Below are 17,165 nucleotides of genomic sequence, written 5' to 3'. Positions count from 1 at the left end.
GCAATTCACTATCCTTCAAATTTATCTACATCTCACTGATTTTAGTGATGCATCCCTGAATTAAGCCTCACAGTGTTTAGTATTTTGTAAAAGAGTTAAGCAGATGCAAAAGAACAAATGCATATGTTACAAGTCTGAAGTAATTTGCAGATGCAACTGCGTGATATAATGGGCCTATTCAAAACTGACTTTTGTACAGACATCTACAAAAGTCTTTTTTATTTAACTATTCAGATTATGAATAAAAATACAATTCGAATGGTGTCTGCAACAACAAGTTATATTATATCCAATTAATTAGGATGCATGAAAAATTATTTCCAACCAGAACTGCACACAACAAAGATTCTATCGCTAATGACAAGGTTTTTGCAAAATGGCACATTTGCGATTCCCAACACTATTTTAAGCAAAACGGTCTTTCTACTTGCAAAGTATTCATTAACTATAGTACTACAGAAATGGTAACTGCTTATCACTGAACTAAAAACATCCATTATATCATTCATTAAAGGTGTGCAGGGAATTTGAGTAGCATAACTAAGCCTACCAGTTCCCAGTACTTGAGTCTTTACATTTCCAAAATTATAGTCTAAATTCATCAATTTCATTCTTAAGGGAGTGAAGGCTGGAAACAAACACCAAAGTCTCCAAGCCACACTCCAATTAAATGTGATTCTAGACTCAAACCACAAATTGGTGAATTTACCCATACAGTGCAAAATAGGTTTGATTGAAGGAGGCCCTTTAACCCATTTAATTCATCCTTCCTAAATACGATAATCTCAACTGCTTTTATTACTTCCAATTATAGGATGGGAGAAAGTCTAGGGAGAGATAGTTTATTTTTAAAAAACTCCACAGGAGGTTGAAATACCTGTAATATTATTTTTCTCTTTGAGAAAAAGCTTGCAGTTGAAACATTTCTGTGAAGAAAATAAGTTCAATAAGCCAACTGGTACAAGCCAGGATACCTTGTACATGAATATGTTAAAGAAAGCCAGATCCAGGGGTGTTTGATTCCCTGAAGCAGCAGGAGGTTGGAAAGGGGAGCTGTGCAGAAAGACAGAGCTGAAAATGACTCTAGGGGCTGAATTTTTGCTCCCAATCGGGAGCACAAAGTCAGGAAAATTCCTGATTCTGCAAACCAGACTTGGGAAAAACTGCCCGGAATGTTCAAATTTTGTGGGGCGGGTGCTAACAGCTTCTGTTGAAAAGTTCAATTCCTGGGTGGATTATACCAAAGTGTATTAACTGAACCTTTTGAGAGGTTTTTTTTGTGTTGGCACAGAGGTGGAGGCGGGATCAGCCTGCATTACACGACTCAATCAGGGATAAAAGGAGGGCTGGTAATGAGTTCCTGCTGTAAGGCAGGAAGTGTATGGAAGTGCTGCTTTCCCTTGGAGGAGACGTCAACCAACCAGGTGAACTGGGATGGTCGTCCAACTGGTTGCTGACACTGGAGGAAATGGCAGATCATGGGCTTTCCAGAGGAAAATGTAGTTCATTGCTGCTGCCTATTCACATTGCAATGAAGGAGCACACTCGCCAATTTAAGGCTGGAAAAGCTTGACATGGCCATGGAGATGGCAACGTCTTGGCAGCATCAGCTGCTCACAATATTGTGTACTGTCTCAAGTTACTGTAATGCCTCAGGGGATGACTGAAACACATCATATTTGCCACAATCCTTTGCCCTTCCATCTACCCTCATTCCACCCATCTCTCAGGGTATGCCTATGCAATGGGCCCTTGACCAGAACACTCAGAGCTGCGCACTGTCATTGCATGACAGTGTGACTCCGAGGGAGCAGGCCAGCAGGGTAGTTTGTGGTCAGGAGCACAGCATGCTATTTGGGAGTGACATGAACAAAATGCAGACTACTTGGTATTTATCCAGACCTGTTTCAACCCCCCCACCCCTCAACATTAGGTACTGATGAGTTAGGGAATATGGCTGATGTATGTCAGAGGACAAATGTGTGTGAAATCATTCAGAGCCAGAAGTATTTTCTTTTGACATTTCTCATGCCAGAACATTCCAAAGAAAAACTGGGAATGAAGTGGGTGGTGCTGTGCCAAGATTCAATGACTTGCAGATCCTGGTCGATGAGGTTCAGAGATGGCACTCCATTTATATTCCCTTAGCCAGTGCAACCCCCTAAGACCAAGAGGACGTGGCAGGAGATAGCCACCACAGCAGGGGACCGTGGGGATTCATGGATACAGCCGAGGAAGAAGTTCCACGACCTGCTACGCTCCAGCAATGTGAGTTGTTCATCACAAACACACAGAGGTCCAAGTGATGCTTCACATCTGAAGTACTGCAACTAAGGTGGGAGATCTGGCACTTACCTCTCCCATAACTGGAAGGGGCTGTTCCTGAAGGTGCACACATTGGAGATGTGAACGTCCACTGTGCTGCATTGCCATCATATAGATATTTGTCCCTGCTGGGACCATATATTAGGCTAACAGCACTCTTTACATTGTATCTGCAGGACTAGAGGGCCCATAATGCCAGGGAGATGGCCCAGGCTGGGAGTGGGTCTGCGAGATTATGGACATTAAGGAATGTGGAGGAGACAGCAATGAAAAATGCCTCTCTTGTTCGGGATGGGCATTTCCCTTAGGATATATGGCTTACATAGTACAGATTTATTATAAGGAAGTTGCTCACCAGGTACTGGCTGATGTGAATTGTGAGCTTTCAAGAGCCTAGGTGAATCTATTCTGGATGAACATGTTTCTGGTGATGAGCCCTTCCTACAAAGAATCAGCCTTGGCTACATGGGCCTGCTCCTCAGCTGGTCTGCCATTGCTGCCCTCTTCCTCCTTCTCTGAGTCAGATCCATGAGCCAGGACAGGGGTCTCCTCCTCCTGCTCCTCATCTTCCTCATCGTCCTCCGCCTCAGATGTTGTAGCTATTTGGGCTTTTGTCCCCTCTGGCTGTAGACCCCCATCACTACGCCATACTGTGTAGCATGCAGCACACCACTACCAATCAGGAGATCCTTGCAAGGCAATACTGTAGAGCTCCTTTGCATTGGTCAAAGCTCTGAAGTGCATTTTCAGGGTGACAATAGCCTGCTCTATTGTATTGCTGGTTACCATATGGCTGATATTACAGTGCTGTTCAGGGACCATTTACAGCCACCTAAAGGGGGTCATCAGACATCTCCTTAAGGGGAACGTACCCCTTATCCCCCAGTAGCCAATCACAATCCTGAGGCAGTTGCAAATTCTGATGAATGAGTCATGGCAGCTTCCAGGGTACCATGCCCAGATGTGCAGGAAAACCTTAGTGTGTGTTCATGCACTATCTGCACATTCAGTGAATGGAAATGTTTCCTGTTCACAAAGGTGTCAGGTTAATGAGTTGGGGCCCTTATAGTTACATGGGTGCAGTCGATAGCCCCTTGCACTTGAGGGAAACCTGCTAATTCTCCAAACTAGGCCCTCTGCATCTGAAATGTCACATCCATCGGGAAGTTAATCTGCTCCCCTACCCGGGAAAAGAGGGCATCAGTGACTGACTTGATGCAGATGTGTGCGAATGAGCCCTGGAAAGAGCTGGCTGCATAAAAATCCAAAGCCATGGTGACCTTGAGAGTCGCTGGCAAGACATGAGGATCAGCTGACTGTGATTTGAGATTTTGCTGAGAAGCATGGCCCATATGTCGGTGACCAATTCCCGGGTTAACTTGAGCCACCTTCTGCATTGGTTCGCAGTCACATTGAGATAAGACCTCCGCAGTCAGTTGACCTTTACCTCAGAATAAAACCTCCCTGGTGCATGCTGCACTGCCTCTAATTCCTGGCCTGGTCCCCTCCCTCTGGCCTCATGTTGGTCACGCTCACGTTGCTCTCTGGCACAAATGTGTGAAGGTGCCATCCCCAATTTGTAGCTTCTTTGCCATGAGGCGCACTCTTCCCTTCTCTGACACATTCTCATTCCTGGCACCTGGGTACCCGAATCACGAAGGGCAAAAGTATCTGCCCTTCCAAGGCCACAAGCCCCACCCTCCAACTCCCTTGGGTATCAGCCATACAGCTGTGATATAACTTGTGGAAGTTCTGTAGCACTTGGGTCAAATTTTTTAAAGCTATCCAAAAGGATACCTGACCTCTCCAAAGAACTCCAGTAAGTTTAGACCTTCTCCTCAAATATATAATGCCCACACGTCGTGTTTCAGAAACTTGGGTGACCAAAATCACATCTAACTGAAGGCAGCTGCACTTTTCAATGATTCCCCTACCGACCTCACCGAACCCAACCCTGGCAAAAATGATGGGTGCCTGGGACTTCCGGAATCAGGGCTCCAGCGCCATTTTGGCTAAGGCATGGGCCCTGCCATCATCATGAAAATTCAGGTCTTGGTCTCCAATTCAGATGTTCTTGTTTCCACTAAAGATTTGTTAGCAGGATTATGAGGCACCATTCAGTTCCACAGTGACTATAAACATGATTTAACAAGTCAGATTCATAAAACATGGAAGACCATTGCATGTTCACAATAGGACACAGTTCTCCAGCAAAATGCGAGACAAACCGCTCAAAATTGTTGCTGCATTCTTCCGCTAAAAGCGATGCAATGTTGGGTACGCCTGTATTTAAGTTAAGACAAATCACTGCCCCATTGCACATTCATTGTAATTACATGTCATAGTCTATATTCAGGGCTGCTCTTCAGTTGCTGGTTTTGCTAAGATTGTTTATCACTTTTTTCTAGCTTTCCAGTTGTATGAAGCAAAATTGTAAAGATAAAAAAAAGTCAGATGTTGAAAATCCAATATAAAAATCAGAAAATGCTGGAAATACGCAGCAGGTCACATCTCAAAAACAGACAGCTTAAACTTCTTACTGTATATTTTTGAACTAAATGCCAAAGTTCCCACAGGCAAGTCATGAAGATAAGGTGCTGACGGTGGAAGGGAAATGCTGGAGATTTTCATCCATCTCCTGAGAGCTAACTTCAAATGGGTTTTTGCAAACCATCAAGTGACAATCTTGCCCACTTGAAGGCACGGAGGGCTGGGAAGACATCCTTTCTGCTGCAGGAAAACAACTCTCCTATTCCAAGAATTTGTAATAGTTGTGCGTAAGTGTGTATTTGACAGTCTTTTGTTACACTTATAGAACAACCTCACTTCTTGGGTATGATATTTTAACCATGAAGCTACACAGAGAAACCTGAACAGGAATTAAAAGTGATGCTTTGTACTTTAACATAATTGACCGCCGGGCTTTTGTTTCAAGAGATCTGGAAGTCATTACCGTATCTCCCAATTTTAAGGTCATTCCATCCATCTCCACAAATGAGAACAGCTGTAGGGTCGTGTCCCTCTTTATCTCTTCCTTCATGTGGAGTGAGGAAAGCCGGGACCACACCACCACATATCCTACGGTACTGTTTATAGCACGGCTCTCATAAGTGCACTTCAGATGGATGCTGGTGCCCACTAACTCTGGGGTAATCAGTGGTTTGTCAGGCAGATCAAGAAGCCTAGCTGAAAAAAGAAAAAGCACTGGTGTTTCAAATGTGGTTATAAAAGCAGCAAATTGGTTTTACATATATATTTACAAAATTAGCCCCACATAAATTGTCAGCTTTTAAAACTGTCAAAGATATTAAAGGTGTATGTGCCCAGTTGTTTTAACAGGTAGCATCAGTACGACAAGCTGGCATGTTAATACTTTTGCTAGTTGTCATGCCCAGCCCCAACCTGGATTTTCCTCCCCACCCCAGCTGCAGCAGGGAAATCTGTTTCCCCTATTCACTGCCTCCCCATCACATTAATGATGGTCAATAGGCAGCAACAATGGCCTCAAAATGGGGCTGCCACAAAAGGGGTTGCAACAGAAGGCTCACTGTTGCCTTTAGTGAGCAATTCTCCCTCTCCTTGGGTTTCTAAGCCTAACTCAGTCATGCCTAAAACGAGCTTAATTTGCTAATCTTCAGGAATCTGTACCCAGCTGTCCCACCACCCACCTACCTCCTGCCAATTATTCTCATCAGCATTGGCGGGCCCCATTTTGGTGGCATAGATATGAAAGTCTACCTTGAATGAGTAATAAGCCCCAATAAAGGAAGATGGGTCAATATCAACCCATTTCAGCCCATCTCCAGCGAGAGGAGCAAAATCTAGCCCATTCTGTCTCAGCACCTCCCCGTCAACATCCAACTGCCCTTCCCTGCTCCTTCTTTTTCACTCCTCCAGGCCAACTACCCACTAGCTTCCCAATCATCACCCATTACTCTTCTGGACTATTTCCTACCCCATCTGTAATCCTTACAAGCCCCATCCAAAACAACATTATATATCACTTTTTGTGACAAACTCCACTGATGTATTACCTTATAAAACATCATTGAAATCGGTATTCCTTACTTCCCTTTCTCTGTTGTAAATCAAATGTAAAGCTGATCAATTTAGGAGTCGGATAGCTTAAGCCCAACCTGTGCCTGCCTCTGCAGTGGAGTCTGCAACTTCATTAAAAAAAACCTTTCTGTGGAGCCAAGAGGATCAAATCTACTTCCTCCAACTCCGCAGTCCAAGCGAGTTCTCCCCCTGTCCCTGCCTCACTGCCAGATCTAAACCACCACCCCCTGCCCTGGAAGTCAGCCGTGGGCTGCAGCCAGTGATATTGTCAGTGAGGTGAACTGCCTGTGGAGCTAAGACAAATGCTAACAGCTTGCCCCGAAATGCAGAGGACCTATTCCAGCCAATTCTCACGCCTCTTGGTTCAGACACAGGCTGTCTCAATAAACAGGAGCAGACCAAAATCTACTCTTGTACAAATTCTCTTAAGCAAAGCTACATATGGTTAACCAGCGTTGATTAATGGCAGAATTTTCTGCCTCTGTCATGGCAGAGGCGGGGCTGGAAAATGGCTGGCGAGCCATTCAAACGTCCGTTGACGTCGGCGGAACCAAAAGATCCTGCCGGTGGGAGGCGCTGGAAAATTTCAGCTTAAGTACTAAATTTATCACGCCCTTTAAGTTCCAAGTATAACTTAAGTCTAGAGTGAGCTGCAGAGCCAACTGGAGATTTTAGTTAAGCTACTTAATGCAACTTGAGAAAAAATAAAGTGTGGTCTCAAATTTACTACCAGTCACTTTTAAAGATAAAAAATTACTGTTTCCAATTTTAGATAAGCAAGCTGTAATTCTGTCAATTTTTTCTGTGTTCTAGATGCTGCAATATGTTTATTGCCCATCGTACACAGTAGAGAAGCAGGTCCTGTTTTGATATGTTCACAGTGACAGACAGTAAATATAAAAATTACTTTTAATTTTACCTGTAGCGCAATGGAGTTATAAAAGAAATGGACTGAGACCATTCACTGCACAATGCAACTCACAGTCAACAGCACTTCACCTGAATTGCTAGTGTGAACAACTCTAACACCCAGGAGAAAGTTGTATTTAGTGTGCTTTCATGCATGCAGAGAGCACCCCCTCTAAGTTTGAAATGTTTTGAAGAGCCAATCAAGTTTCCTTAATTTTTGAAACATTAAATAATAAATCTCTACAAATTTATAAAGTACCTAGCAAATCTAAAGTAATGTTAGGGGTCGATGAAACTAATGCATATTTGAATTAGGTTGGGACCTGGTGCTAGAATTATTACAGCAAAGCAACTTTGGTTTGAAATATTTTTGTTCACTCTTTGAAAATAAAACCATCTTAGTCTGTTTCAGTGGATTTATAAAAAATCTTATCCCTTCTCAACCTGTTTGCAGTCTTCCAGATGAAGGATCACATCATTCTTCTCCAAAGCCCCTCAACCATTGTCCAGTTGGGCTGGATTGCGCTCACCTAATTCCATTCCTTTCTATCCAGTCATAGCCAGAAAATCAGCTGCTTTCTCTTCCTGCTCCCACACCATTATTTCTGGTGTCTCCAATGTATCTATCCTTGGCCCCCTCCTGCTTTCATTTACACACTGCCCTTCAGCAAACTCATCTGAAAACAATATCAGTTTCCACATGTACACAGGCCACATCCAGCTCATCACATCTCTGTCAATCTTTTTGCTATCTCTAAATTGTCAGACTGCTTGACCAACATCCAGCACAAGATGAGCAGAAATTTCCTCCAACTAAACATTGGGAGGACTGAAGCCATTGTCTCTGGTCCCTGCCACAAACTCCATTCACTAACCACCAACACCACCCCTCTCCCTGGCAACTGTCTGAGCTAAACCAGACTTTTGTAACCTTGGTACCATATTTGTTCCTGAGATGAGCTCCTAACGCATATCTTCCCCATCTCTAAGATTGCCTATTTCCACCTCTAACATCATCCAACTCCATCCCTATCTAGTTCACTAGCTGCTGAAACCTTCAGCCATACTTTCATTACCTTTAGTCTTAGCTATTCCAACACACTCTTGGCTGGTCTCCCTCAATCTTCCCATCTGTAAGCCTGAGGTCATCCAAAGCTCTATTGCACCATGTCCCATTCACCCATTACCCCAACCTACCTTTCCCCCAACATAACCCACCGTCCGTGCTTGCTGATCTACCCTGACTCCCAGTAAAGCAATATCTCAATTTTAAGATTCTTATCCTTGTTTTCAAATCTGTCTATGGCCTTGCCGCTCCCTATCTTTAATCTCCTTCAGGTTGATAATTTTGTTCAATATCTCTGCTCTTCCAATTCCAACCCCTTCAACATCCCTAAGAGCTTCCACCCCTGACCACCGTGTCTTCAGCTGCTATGGATCTATGTGCTGGAATTCCCTAAACCTCTCCACCTCTTATCCTCTCTTTTCTCCTCTAAAATTCTCCTTAAAATTTATCTCTTTGACCATGCTTTTGTTCATCAGCCCTAACATCTACTTATGTGGCTTAGTGTCAAAACCATTTTGATAGTGCTCTGGTGAAGTGCCTTGGGACATTTTACTATGTTAAAAGCCTTATATAAATTCAAGTTATTGTTGTTGTAGATCAGAGACAGCACACAGCTTTTCCCTGCAATTTTTCCTGACCTCAGAAAGCAACTGTAGATTGGGTTAGCTCTACAAATCTATTTGAATTTTCTGCATAATTCCCCAACTTCTTATTCACTACGATTCCCCTCAGCAAAAATAATAAATCATTGCAATGGAAAAGAATTCAATATTTTGCACATCAATTTTTTTCATAGATTTAATAAATAATTTTGCTTGCATGCTTACAAGTGACAAACTAAGACACTCAATAGTAGAAACACTATTTTATAATCAACACTTTTATGAGAGTGCATTTGCACCACTAAATACGTTTCTCTCATTGCTTTATTTTTAATCTGTTTCAAAGCAGTCCAGCAAGCACTATAACACTTTGGAATAAAAGACTATATGGTTTTTTATCCCAATTTGGATCGTTCTGATGTTAACTTAATTTCCTTTTATTCCTGGGCTTGATTAGGAAAGTTCATTCTGAACTGAAACATCAATATAAATGAACCCTTACAATTGTAGCTGTCTAAAGATAAATGTCCTGTTCAAAATCTCCACCCTTTAATTTCTGAACAAGCACAATGCTCCAGGCACAGGAAATGGAAGGAATAAGTGCATGAAACACCTGGGTTGTATGTAACCAACCAGGTGCACAAAGTGATCAAACCTTATATTCACAGAACTAAAACCACACACTTCCATATTCACTGTTGGTAATGTAATGTTACCAAGAAAAGGAATATGTGAACCAATTTTATAGGTCACCATGCCTCTGTAATCCCACTCTATATTGGGTTGGTAAATGAGCCAAATCTCAGGCTGAGCTAACAAAATAAGAATGCAAAATGGTTATCATATGCTGGATAGCTGGCAAAAATGTTTAGTTCCCTCATAAAAATATTTCTAATTTTCTTTAATTTCATTTTGCTTACTTTTGAATAAAACAATTCATTTTTAATGAAAGTATTTGTCGACATGGACTGTTGTTGACAAGTCCAGTGTTCTTTTTCTAACTGGGCAAAGCACAAGCAAAAAAGACTGTCTTGTGATGAAAAGTCACAACCTGAATCAATAACTTTTGTTTCTCTCTCCACCGATGCTGTCAGACCTGCTAATATTTCCATAAATTTTTGTTTACATTTAAGATTTCCAGCATCTGCTGTACTTTGCTCATGTAAGAATGAGAAAAGGTTGATCAGGCCTGATCTTCCCATAGGCCCAGATTAATCAACTTTATCGTTGAAACTATTTTCCCTATTTAATCTTCTGCAGGATTTGGAAATGAAAAAGTAATTCTTAAATTTTCACTTTAAAAACAGAACTGATGTGATGATAAACACGTCCATTTTATGTATATGATGAAACATTCAAAGGCCCAGCAACACTGGCAGAATCTCACATGCTGTAGATAATTTAATGGAAAATCTGTAATGCTACGCTTACACTGCCTTCAAATGAACCTTTGATCTTCTGATAAGCTGTTTGCTGCATGCAAAGCTCAGCCAGTGGTGTGGGGATAGATGGTTCTGATTTTCATTGGTGAGAACTTCAACTATGCAAATCCACACTCTGAACCTCCCCATCCTCGCTCAGGTAAAAATCACATCCTGCCACCCACAGCCAAAGCAAAATTACCCCCTTCTCCTGTTGAAGCAAAGTTTGCACTCAGACTCCCCGCTGAGGTGAATTCCCATTTGCTTTTTCTCCTTTCCAGACACCCTTTTCTCTCTGCTCCAGCCCTCATCTCCCTCTCTATCCTTTCTCTTCCCCCTCCCCCTTTCCTTGCCTTGGTTTGTTCATCACTCTACCCACTAATCCTGCTTGATATGAAAGTGAACCTTGCTCTTGACTCCCTATGTGCAATGCCATGGTAAATTAAAGAGTGTAATAGTAAAAAATGTACAGCAATGAAAGGAATTAATCTATAAATATATGCTAAAATTGTTCACTAAATAGTCTTTGAAGTTAATAATTTTAAATATATTAAAATGCAAAAATGAATATGTTCAAACTGATAATCACTTTAAAAATGCACATTATAAGAGTATCCCCAATTTAACATGATGCATACTTTGTTTCCATCAGATTGCGTTCTTATACATAAAATTATAAGACCTATCTATCTAGGAGCTTAAGTCATGGGCACACAGGGATTCCCACTGCACAATACTCATCTGAGCAGTGTAGATCCAAGGACTATATTAGCTCCCATTAGTCTAGCATGCATCCATTACACTTGAGACATCATGGAGAAAATTTTCCCAGCCCTTCGAGTTTGGTTTGGAAAGGGGGGTGGGGTGAGGGCAGTTGGTGGAGACAAGCAAAATTAGACAAATTAAAGGGAAGACCAGGCTGATTTGTTGACATGTTCCTGCTTCTGGTTGCTTATCCCAGAGGCCAGGCTGAGTCCAATGTCGACAACCTGCCCGGAAACAGTGGGAAGTCTATTGAAGTGGATAATTAGGCAATTAACAGCTATCTTCCACCTACTTTGCAATTTTTCTATTGTCGCACAGGCCCCACGCTCTGAAAACACCTCGGCAACTCAGAGGAAGAGGATCCATAGCAGGAGGTCATAATTCTTTGAGAGTTCGAGGTTTTCTAACCCTTAATGGCAAAAAATGGCAAGGCTGATGTCTTCTGCTGGCAGAGGCTTGCTAATGCATGAGCAGCTCCTGGAGACTCATGTCGGTGGTGATACAGTGGCAGCTGCGCCCATCAGACTGGATGCATTCCATTGTGTTCCATCCCACTCCTGCTGCATTCCCCTCAGCAGCATTCTCACAGAAGGCAAAGTGACAGCCATCCTTGCAATGGGACATGCAGAATCGACGTCCCTCCCGCCCTCTCAGGCCACCCACTGTCCCTGATTGGACGGAAATCCCAGAGTTGGATCCTAATTAGCCACCTTCCAGAATATTAAAGGTGGGCTACTTCTGAGAACAGAGTCAGTACCCAAACATGGGCTCAAAGGCCAAATATTTTCGTAATTCGGAAAATTCTGACTCACAGTTATAAGTGTTGGATTTTGTTTCCAATGCAAAATAATCTTAACAAAAGAGAAAAAAAATCAATGGCCTTCATCTTGAGTTCTTCTAACTTGGAGCCCAAATTTCAGTCTGCAAGCATTTTCCTCCAAGTAGTAATAAAACTGTGAATGACCTCACCCTGTGTTTACTTAACAGCAATCAGGCTTTGCAATTTTAAAGAGAATCTTCATCTTGGTAGCAAAATAATAAATGTGCATTACATCAAATGATGCTTTGGTCTTTCAGAGTATCATTTGCTTACCAAGAACAATGTTTTGGGAGATCTGGCAGTTGGATTAACCTGATAACTCAAAATGTACATAAAAGAGACTATTATTTAGTCATGAGATTAAAAAGATTACAAAATCCTTCTTTACCTTGACAGGTTCCATCTATTTTCACTCCCCCTGGAGCACAGGACAGTGGCTTTGCTTCCGTAATTGCTATTTATAATGGGGGGAGAAAAGTGAAACATTTAGGGTGAGCAATATTAAAAGAGGGAAATAGCATTGACTTATTTTATTTTCAAAACAACAGAAGATGTTTGAAGAATAAAACTGCACAATTAGTTAGCAATTTTTCTTCATCCTTCGCCATGTATAATTCATTCAAAGATCACTCAAACTATATGTTATAACAGGAGGTGAAAAGAGCTCAAAGATATATGTCCCCAGGTGTAACTGAATTTGGGTCTCTCAAAGGATCCTGCAACCTTCAGTCCCTTCCTTTGAAGTGGAAAGCATCCACAGTTGCTACCTGCAGCAGGATTTTATGTTCCCGCTAAAGTCAATAGAGTTTAGAATGGCTCACCTCATTTTATGCCCCCACCCCCACCATGATAGGGCCGTAAAATTCTGGCCTTTGTCTCTCTATCCAAAGGCAAAATAGTATTCCAGAGAATTGGAACTGATAGTATCAAATGGTTGGCATTCAATTCTAATATGTTCATGTAGCAGTTCACCATCTAATGAGTCATAAAGTGCTGGTTGTTGAAAATCGAAATGTCCTGTTCTCTACAAATAAAGGTCAAGCCATTTCAATACATCCAGAACACATTCTTAATGAAAAGTATTCATTTTTATTTTAGCTTGATTCCTATCTCCTATCAGTATATGTCCAGGGATAGTTCCAAATTGAACACCTCCAGTTTGATGAGCAGCCAGCCCTTTCAGCCTGAACTAAGGCCCCCCTGTTGTTTCCATCATCAGTCAGTTAGTCCGTACTGAATTATACAAGTTTACATCACAGAAGGAAGCCATGTAACCCACTGAGTCTTTGCAGCTCTTTTGCTAGAACAATCCAAAACGAATCGTACTCTCTCCCCTAATTTACCTCTGCCTCAAATGTTTATTTAATCTTGCCATAAAAGTATGCAGCTGTCTTTACCTCAATTATACCAAGACAATCCCTAATAAGTCGCTGCATAATTAACTTCCTCCTCACTCTCCTGGTGAAATTATTGTTCCCTTGTCACTGACTGCCTAACTATTGTTTCCCTATCCATTATGTCAAACTGCTCATAATTGTTTTAAAAATCACCTACTAATTTTCCTCTCTCCTTTCTACCTCTGTTGGAATAACAATAGTATTTCAAGTTTCTTCTCACAACTATAAATTTCATCTTTGATAGTATCCTGGTGAGTTTTAGCAAACAATGGCAGTGGGGGAAGTGATGGCATGGTGGTATTGTTGCTGGAGTAGTAATCCAGAGACCCAAAGTAATGTTCTGGGGACTCGGGTTTGAATCCTGCAGGTGATGGAATTTGAATTAAAAGTCTAATGATGACTATGAAACCATTGTCGATTGTTGTTAAAACCATCTTTAGGGAAGGAAGTCTGCTGTCCTACTTGTGACTCCAGACCCACAGCAATGTGGTTAATGCTTAAATGCCCTCTGAAATGTCCTACCAAGCCATTCAGTTGTATCAAACTACAAAGCCCCAAAAAAGGAATGAAACCGGAGGGACAACCTGGCATTGACCTAGGCACCGGAAAGGATGACAGCAAACTCAGCCCTGTTGACCCTGCAAAGTCCTCCTTACTAACAGCTGAGGGCTAGTGCCAAAATTGAGACAACTGTCTCACAGGTTATTCAAGCAACAGCCTGACAGAGTCATCCTCATGGAACCATGCCTGACAGATAATGTCCTAGACTCCATCATCACCATCCCTGGCTATGTCCTGTCCCACTGGCAGGACGGACCCAGCAGAGGTGGCGATACAGAGGTGTACAATGGGGAGGGTGTTGCCCTAGGAGTCCTCAACATTGACTCTGGACCCTATCAAGTCTCATGGCATCAGGTCAAACATGTGCAAGGAAACCTCCTGCTGATGACTGGGTACCACCCTCCCTCAGTTGGTGAATCAGTGCTCCCCCATGTTGAACTTCACTTGGAGGAAGCACGGAGGGTGGCAAGGGCGCAGAATATGCTCTGGGTGGGGGACTTCAATGTCCATCACCAAGAATGGCTTGGTAGACCACTACAGACCTAAAGGACATAGCCGCTAGACTGGGTCTGTGGCAGGTGGTGAAGGAACCAACAAGAAGGAAAAACATACATGAACTCATCTTCACCAACCTGCCTGCCGCAGATGCATCTGTACATGACAGTATTGTTAGGAGTAACCACCACACAGTCATTGTGGAGACTAGGTCCTGCCTTCACATTGAGGATACCCCTCATCGTGTTGTGTGGCACTACCACTGTGCTAAATGGGACAGATTTTGAACAGATCTAGCAACTCAAGACTGCCATGTGGCACTGTGGGCCATCAACAGCAGCAGAATTGTATTCAAACACAATCTGTAAACTCATGGCCTAGCATATCCCCCACTCTATCATAACCATCAAGCCAGGGGATCAACCCTGGTTCAATGAAGAGGGCAGGAGGGCATGTCAGGAGCAGCACCAGGCATACCTAAAAACGAGGTGTCAACCTGATGAAGCTATAACACAAGACTACTTGCATGCTAAACAGCATTAGCAACAAGTGATAGAGCTAAAGCGATCTCACAACCAACGGATCAGATCTAAGCTCTGCAGTCTTGCCACATCCAGTCGTGAATGGTGGTGGACAGTTAAACAACTCACTGGAGGAGGAGGCGCCACAAATATCCCCAACTTCAATGAAGGGGCAGCCCAGCCATCATTACAAAAGATAAAGCTGAAGCATGTGTAACAATTTTCAGCCACAAGTATCAAGTGGATGATCCATCTCAGCCTCCTCCGAAGGTCCCCAGCATCACAGATGCCAGTCTTCAGCCAATTCGATTCACTCCATGTGATATCAAGAAACAGATGAAGGCACTGGGTACTGCAAAGGTTATGGGGCCAGTAATCCGGCGATAGTACTGAAGACTTGTGCTCCAGAACTTGATGTGCCGCTAGCCAAGCTGTTCCAGTACAGCTACAACACTGGCATTTACCCGGCTTTGTGGAAAATTGCCCAGATATGTCCTGTACATAAAAAGAATAAATCCAACCCAGCCAATTGCTTCCCCATCATTCTACTCTTGATCATCAATAATGGAGGGGGGTCATCAACAGTGCTATCAAATGGCACTTGCTTAGCAATAACCTGCTCATTGGTGCCTAGTTTAGGTTCCGCCAAGACCACCCAGCTCCTCACCTTGTTACAGCCTTGGTTCAAACATGGACAAAAGAGCTGAACTCCCGAGGTGAGGTGAGAGTGACTGCCCTTGACATCAAGGCAGCATTTGACCAAGTGTCGCATCAAAGGAGTCCTATCAAAACCGGAGTCAACGGGAATCGGGGGAAAACTCTCCGCTGGTTGGAGTCATACCTACCAAAAAGAAAGATGGTTGTGGCTGTTGGAGTTCAGCCATCTCAGCTCCAGGACATCACTTCAGGAGTTCCTCAGGGTAGTGCCCTAGGCCCAACCATCTTCAGCTGTTTCATCAATGACCTTCCGTCCATAACCAGGTCAGAAGTGGGGACGTTCGCTGAAGCTTGCACAATGTTCAGCACCATTCGCGACTCCTCACATACTGAAGCAGTCCATGTTCAAATACGGCAAGACCTGGACAATATCCAGGCTTGGGCTGACAAGTAACACTCACGCCACACAAGTACCAGGCAATCACCATCTCTAACAAGAGAGAATCTAACCATCGTCCCTTGACGTTCAATGGTATTACCTTGCTGAATCCCCCACTATCAACATCCTGGAGGTTACCGTTGACCAGAAATTGAACTGGACTAGCCATATAAGTACTGTGCTACAAGAGCAGTTCAGAAGCTAGGAATCCTGTGACGAGTAACTCACCTCCTGATGCCCCAAAGCCTGTCCACCATCTACAAGGCACAAGTCAGAAGTGTGATGGAACACTCCCCACTTGCCTGGATGAGTGGAGCTCCAACAAATACTCAAGAAGCTTGACACTGTCCAGGACAAAGCAGCCCACCAGATTGGCACCACATCCTCAAACATTCACTCCCTCTACCACCGACACACAGTGGCAGCAGTGTGTATCATCTACAAGATGCACTGCAGGAATTCACCAAACTCCTTAGACAGCACCTTCCAAACCCACGTCCACTACTATCTAAAAGGACAACGGCAGCAGGGGTAGATGGGAGCATCACCACCAGAAAGTTCCCCTCCAAGTCACTCACTATCCTAACTTGGAAATATATCACCATTCCTTCACTGTCGTTGGGCCAAAATCCTGGAACTCCCTATGTAGCAGCACTGTGGGTGTACCTGCACCGCACGGACTGCAGCGGTTCAAGAAGGGAGCTAACCACCACCTTCTCAAGGGCAACTAGGGATGGGCAATAAATGTTCGCCCAGCCACCGAAGCCCACATCCCATGAATGAATAATAAAAAAATATAGAGCGTGCCCAGCTCACTGACTTGGTTTTGCTGCGATTTGTTTTGTATTGTCTCACTGACAACAGTGGCATTGAGCTCATCTATAATTGGTAAAAAAAAAGATTACATGCTTGTCATAACACTTCACCATTTTTCAACTCTTAGGAAGAGAGAATTTGATAGACTGGTCACTTGAATGTTAAATCTCTTGAAGGATGATTAACCACAGGATAAAACTTCACAGAATGGTTCAGTCTGACCTGACATTTCCCTCTCTTCTCCTTTCAAAGATTAGCTCATCTTGTCACTTGGGATTTAGAGACATAGGAACATAGGAACAGGAGTAGGCA

At 43.1% G+C, this 17,165-nt stretch overlaps 1 protein-coding gene across 2 annotated transcripts in view; it reads right to left on the bottom strand.

Annotated features, from left to right (window-relative positions):
- The window catches only part of LOC121285190 (von Willebrand factor D and EGF domain-containing protein-like), a 311,018-nt gene that overhangs the window by 219,780 nt on the left and 74,073 nt on the right, over positions 1–17,165 (bottom strand). For both annotated transcript variants that reach the window (XM_041201452.1, XM_041201453.1), the window contains exons 4-5: positions 12,356–12,421; positions 5,279–5,511 (exon numbers count right to left, since the gene is read on the bottom strand). In XM_041201452.1, coding sequence (XP_041057386.1) covers positions 5,279–5,511; positions 12,356–12,421 — 299 coding nt within the window. The remainder of the gene's footprint in view (positions 1–5,278; positions 5,512–12,355; positions 12,422–17,165) is intronic.

This window comes from Carcharodon carcharias, chromosome 12 (genome assembly GCF_017639515.1).
Source record: "Carcharodon carcharias isolate sCarCar2 chromosome 12, sCarCar2.pri, whole genome shotgun sequence".
In the NCBI taxonomy this organism is placed as follows: domain Eukaryota; kingdom Metazoa; phylum Chordata; class Chondrichthyes; order Lamniformes; family Lamnidae; genus Carcharodon; species Carcharodon carcharias.
Note: the sequence above shows the minus strand (reverse complement) of the source record. Positions and strands in the feature narration are given on the sequence as shown.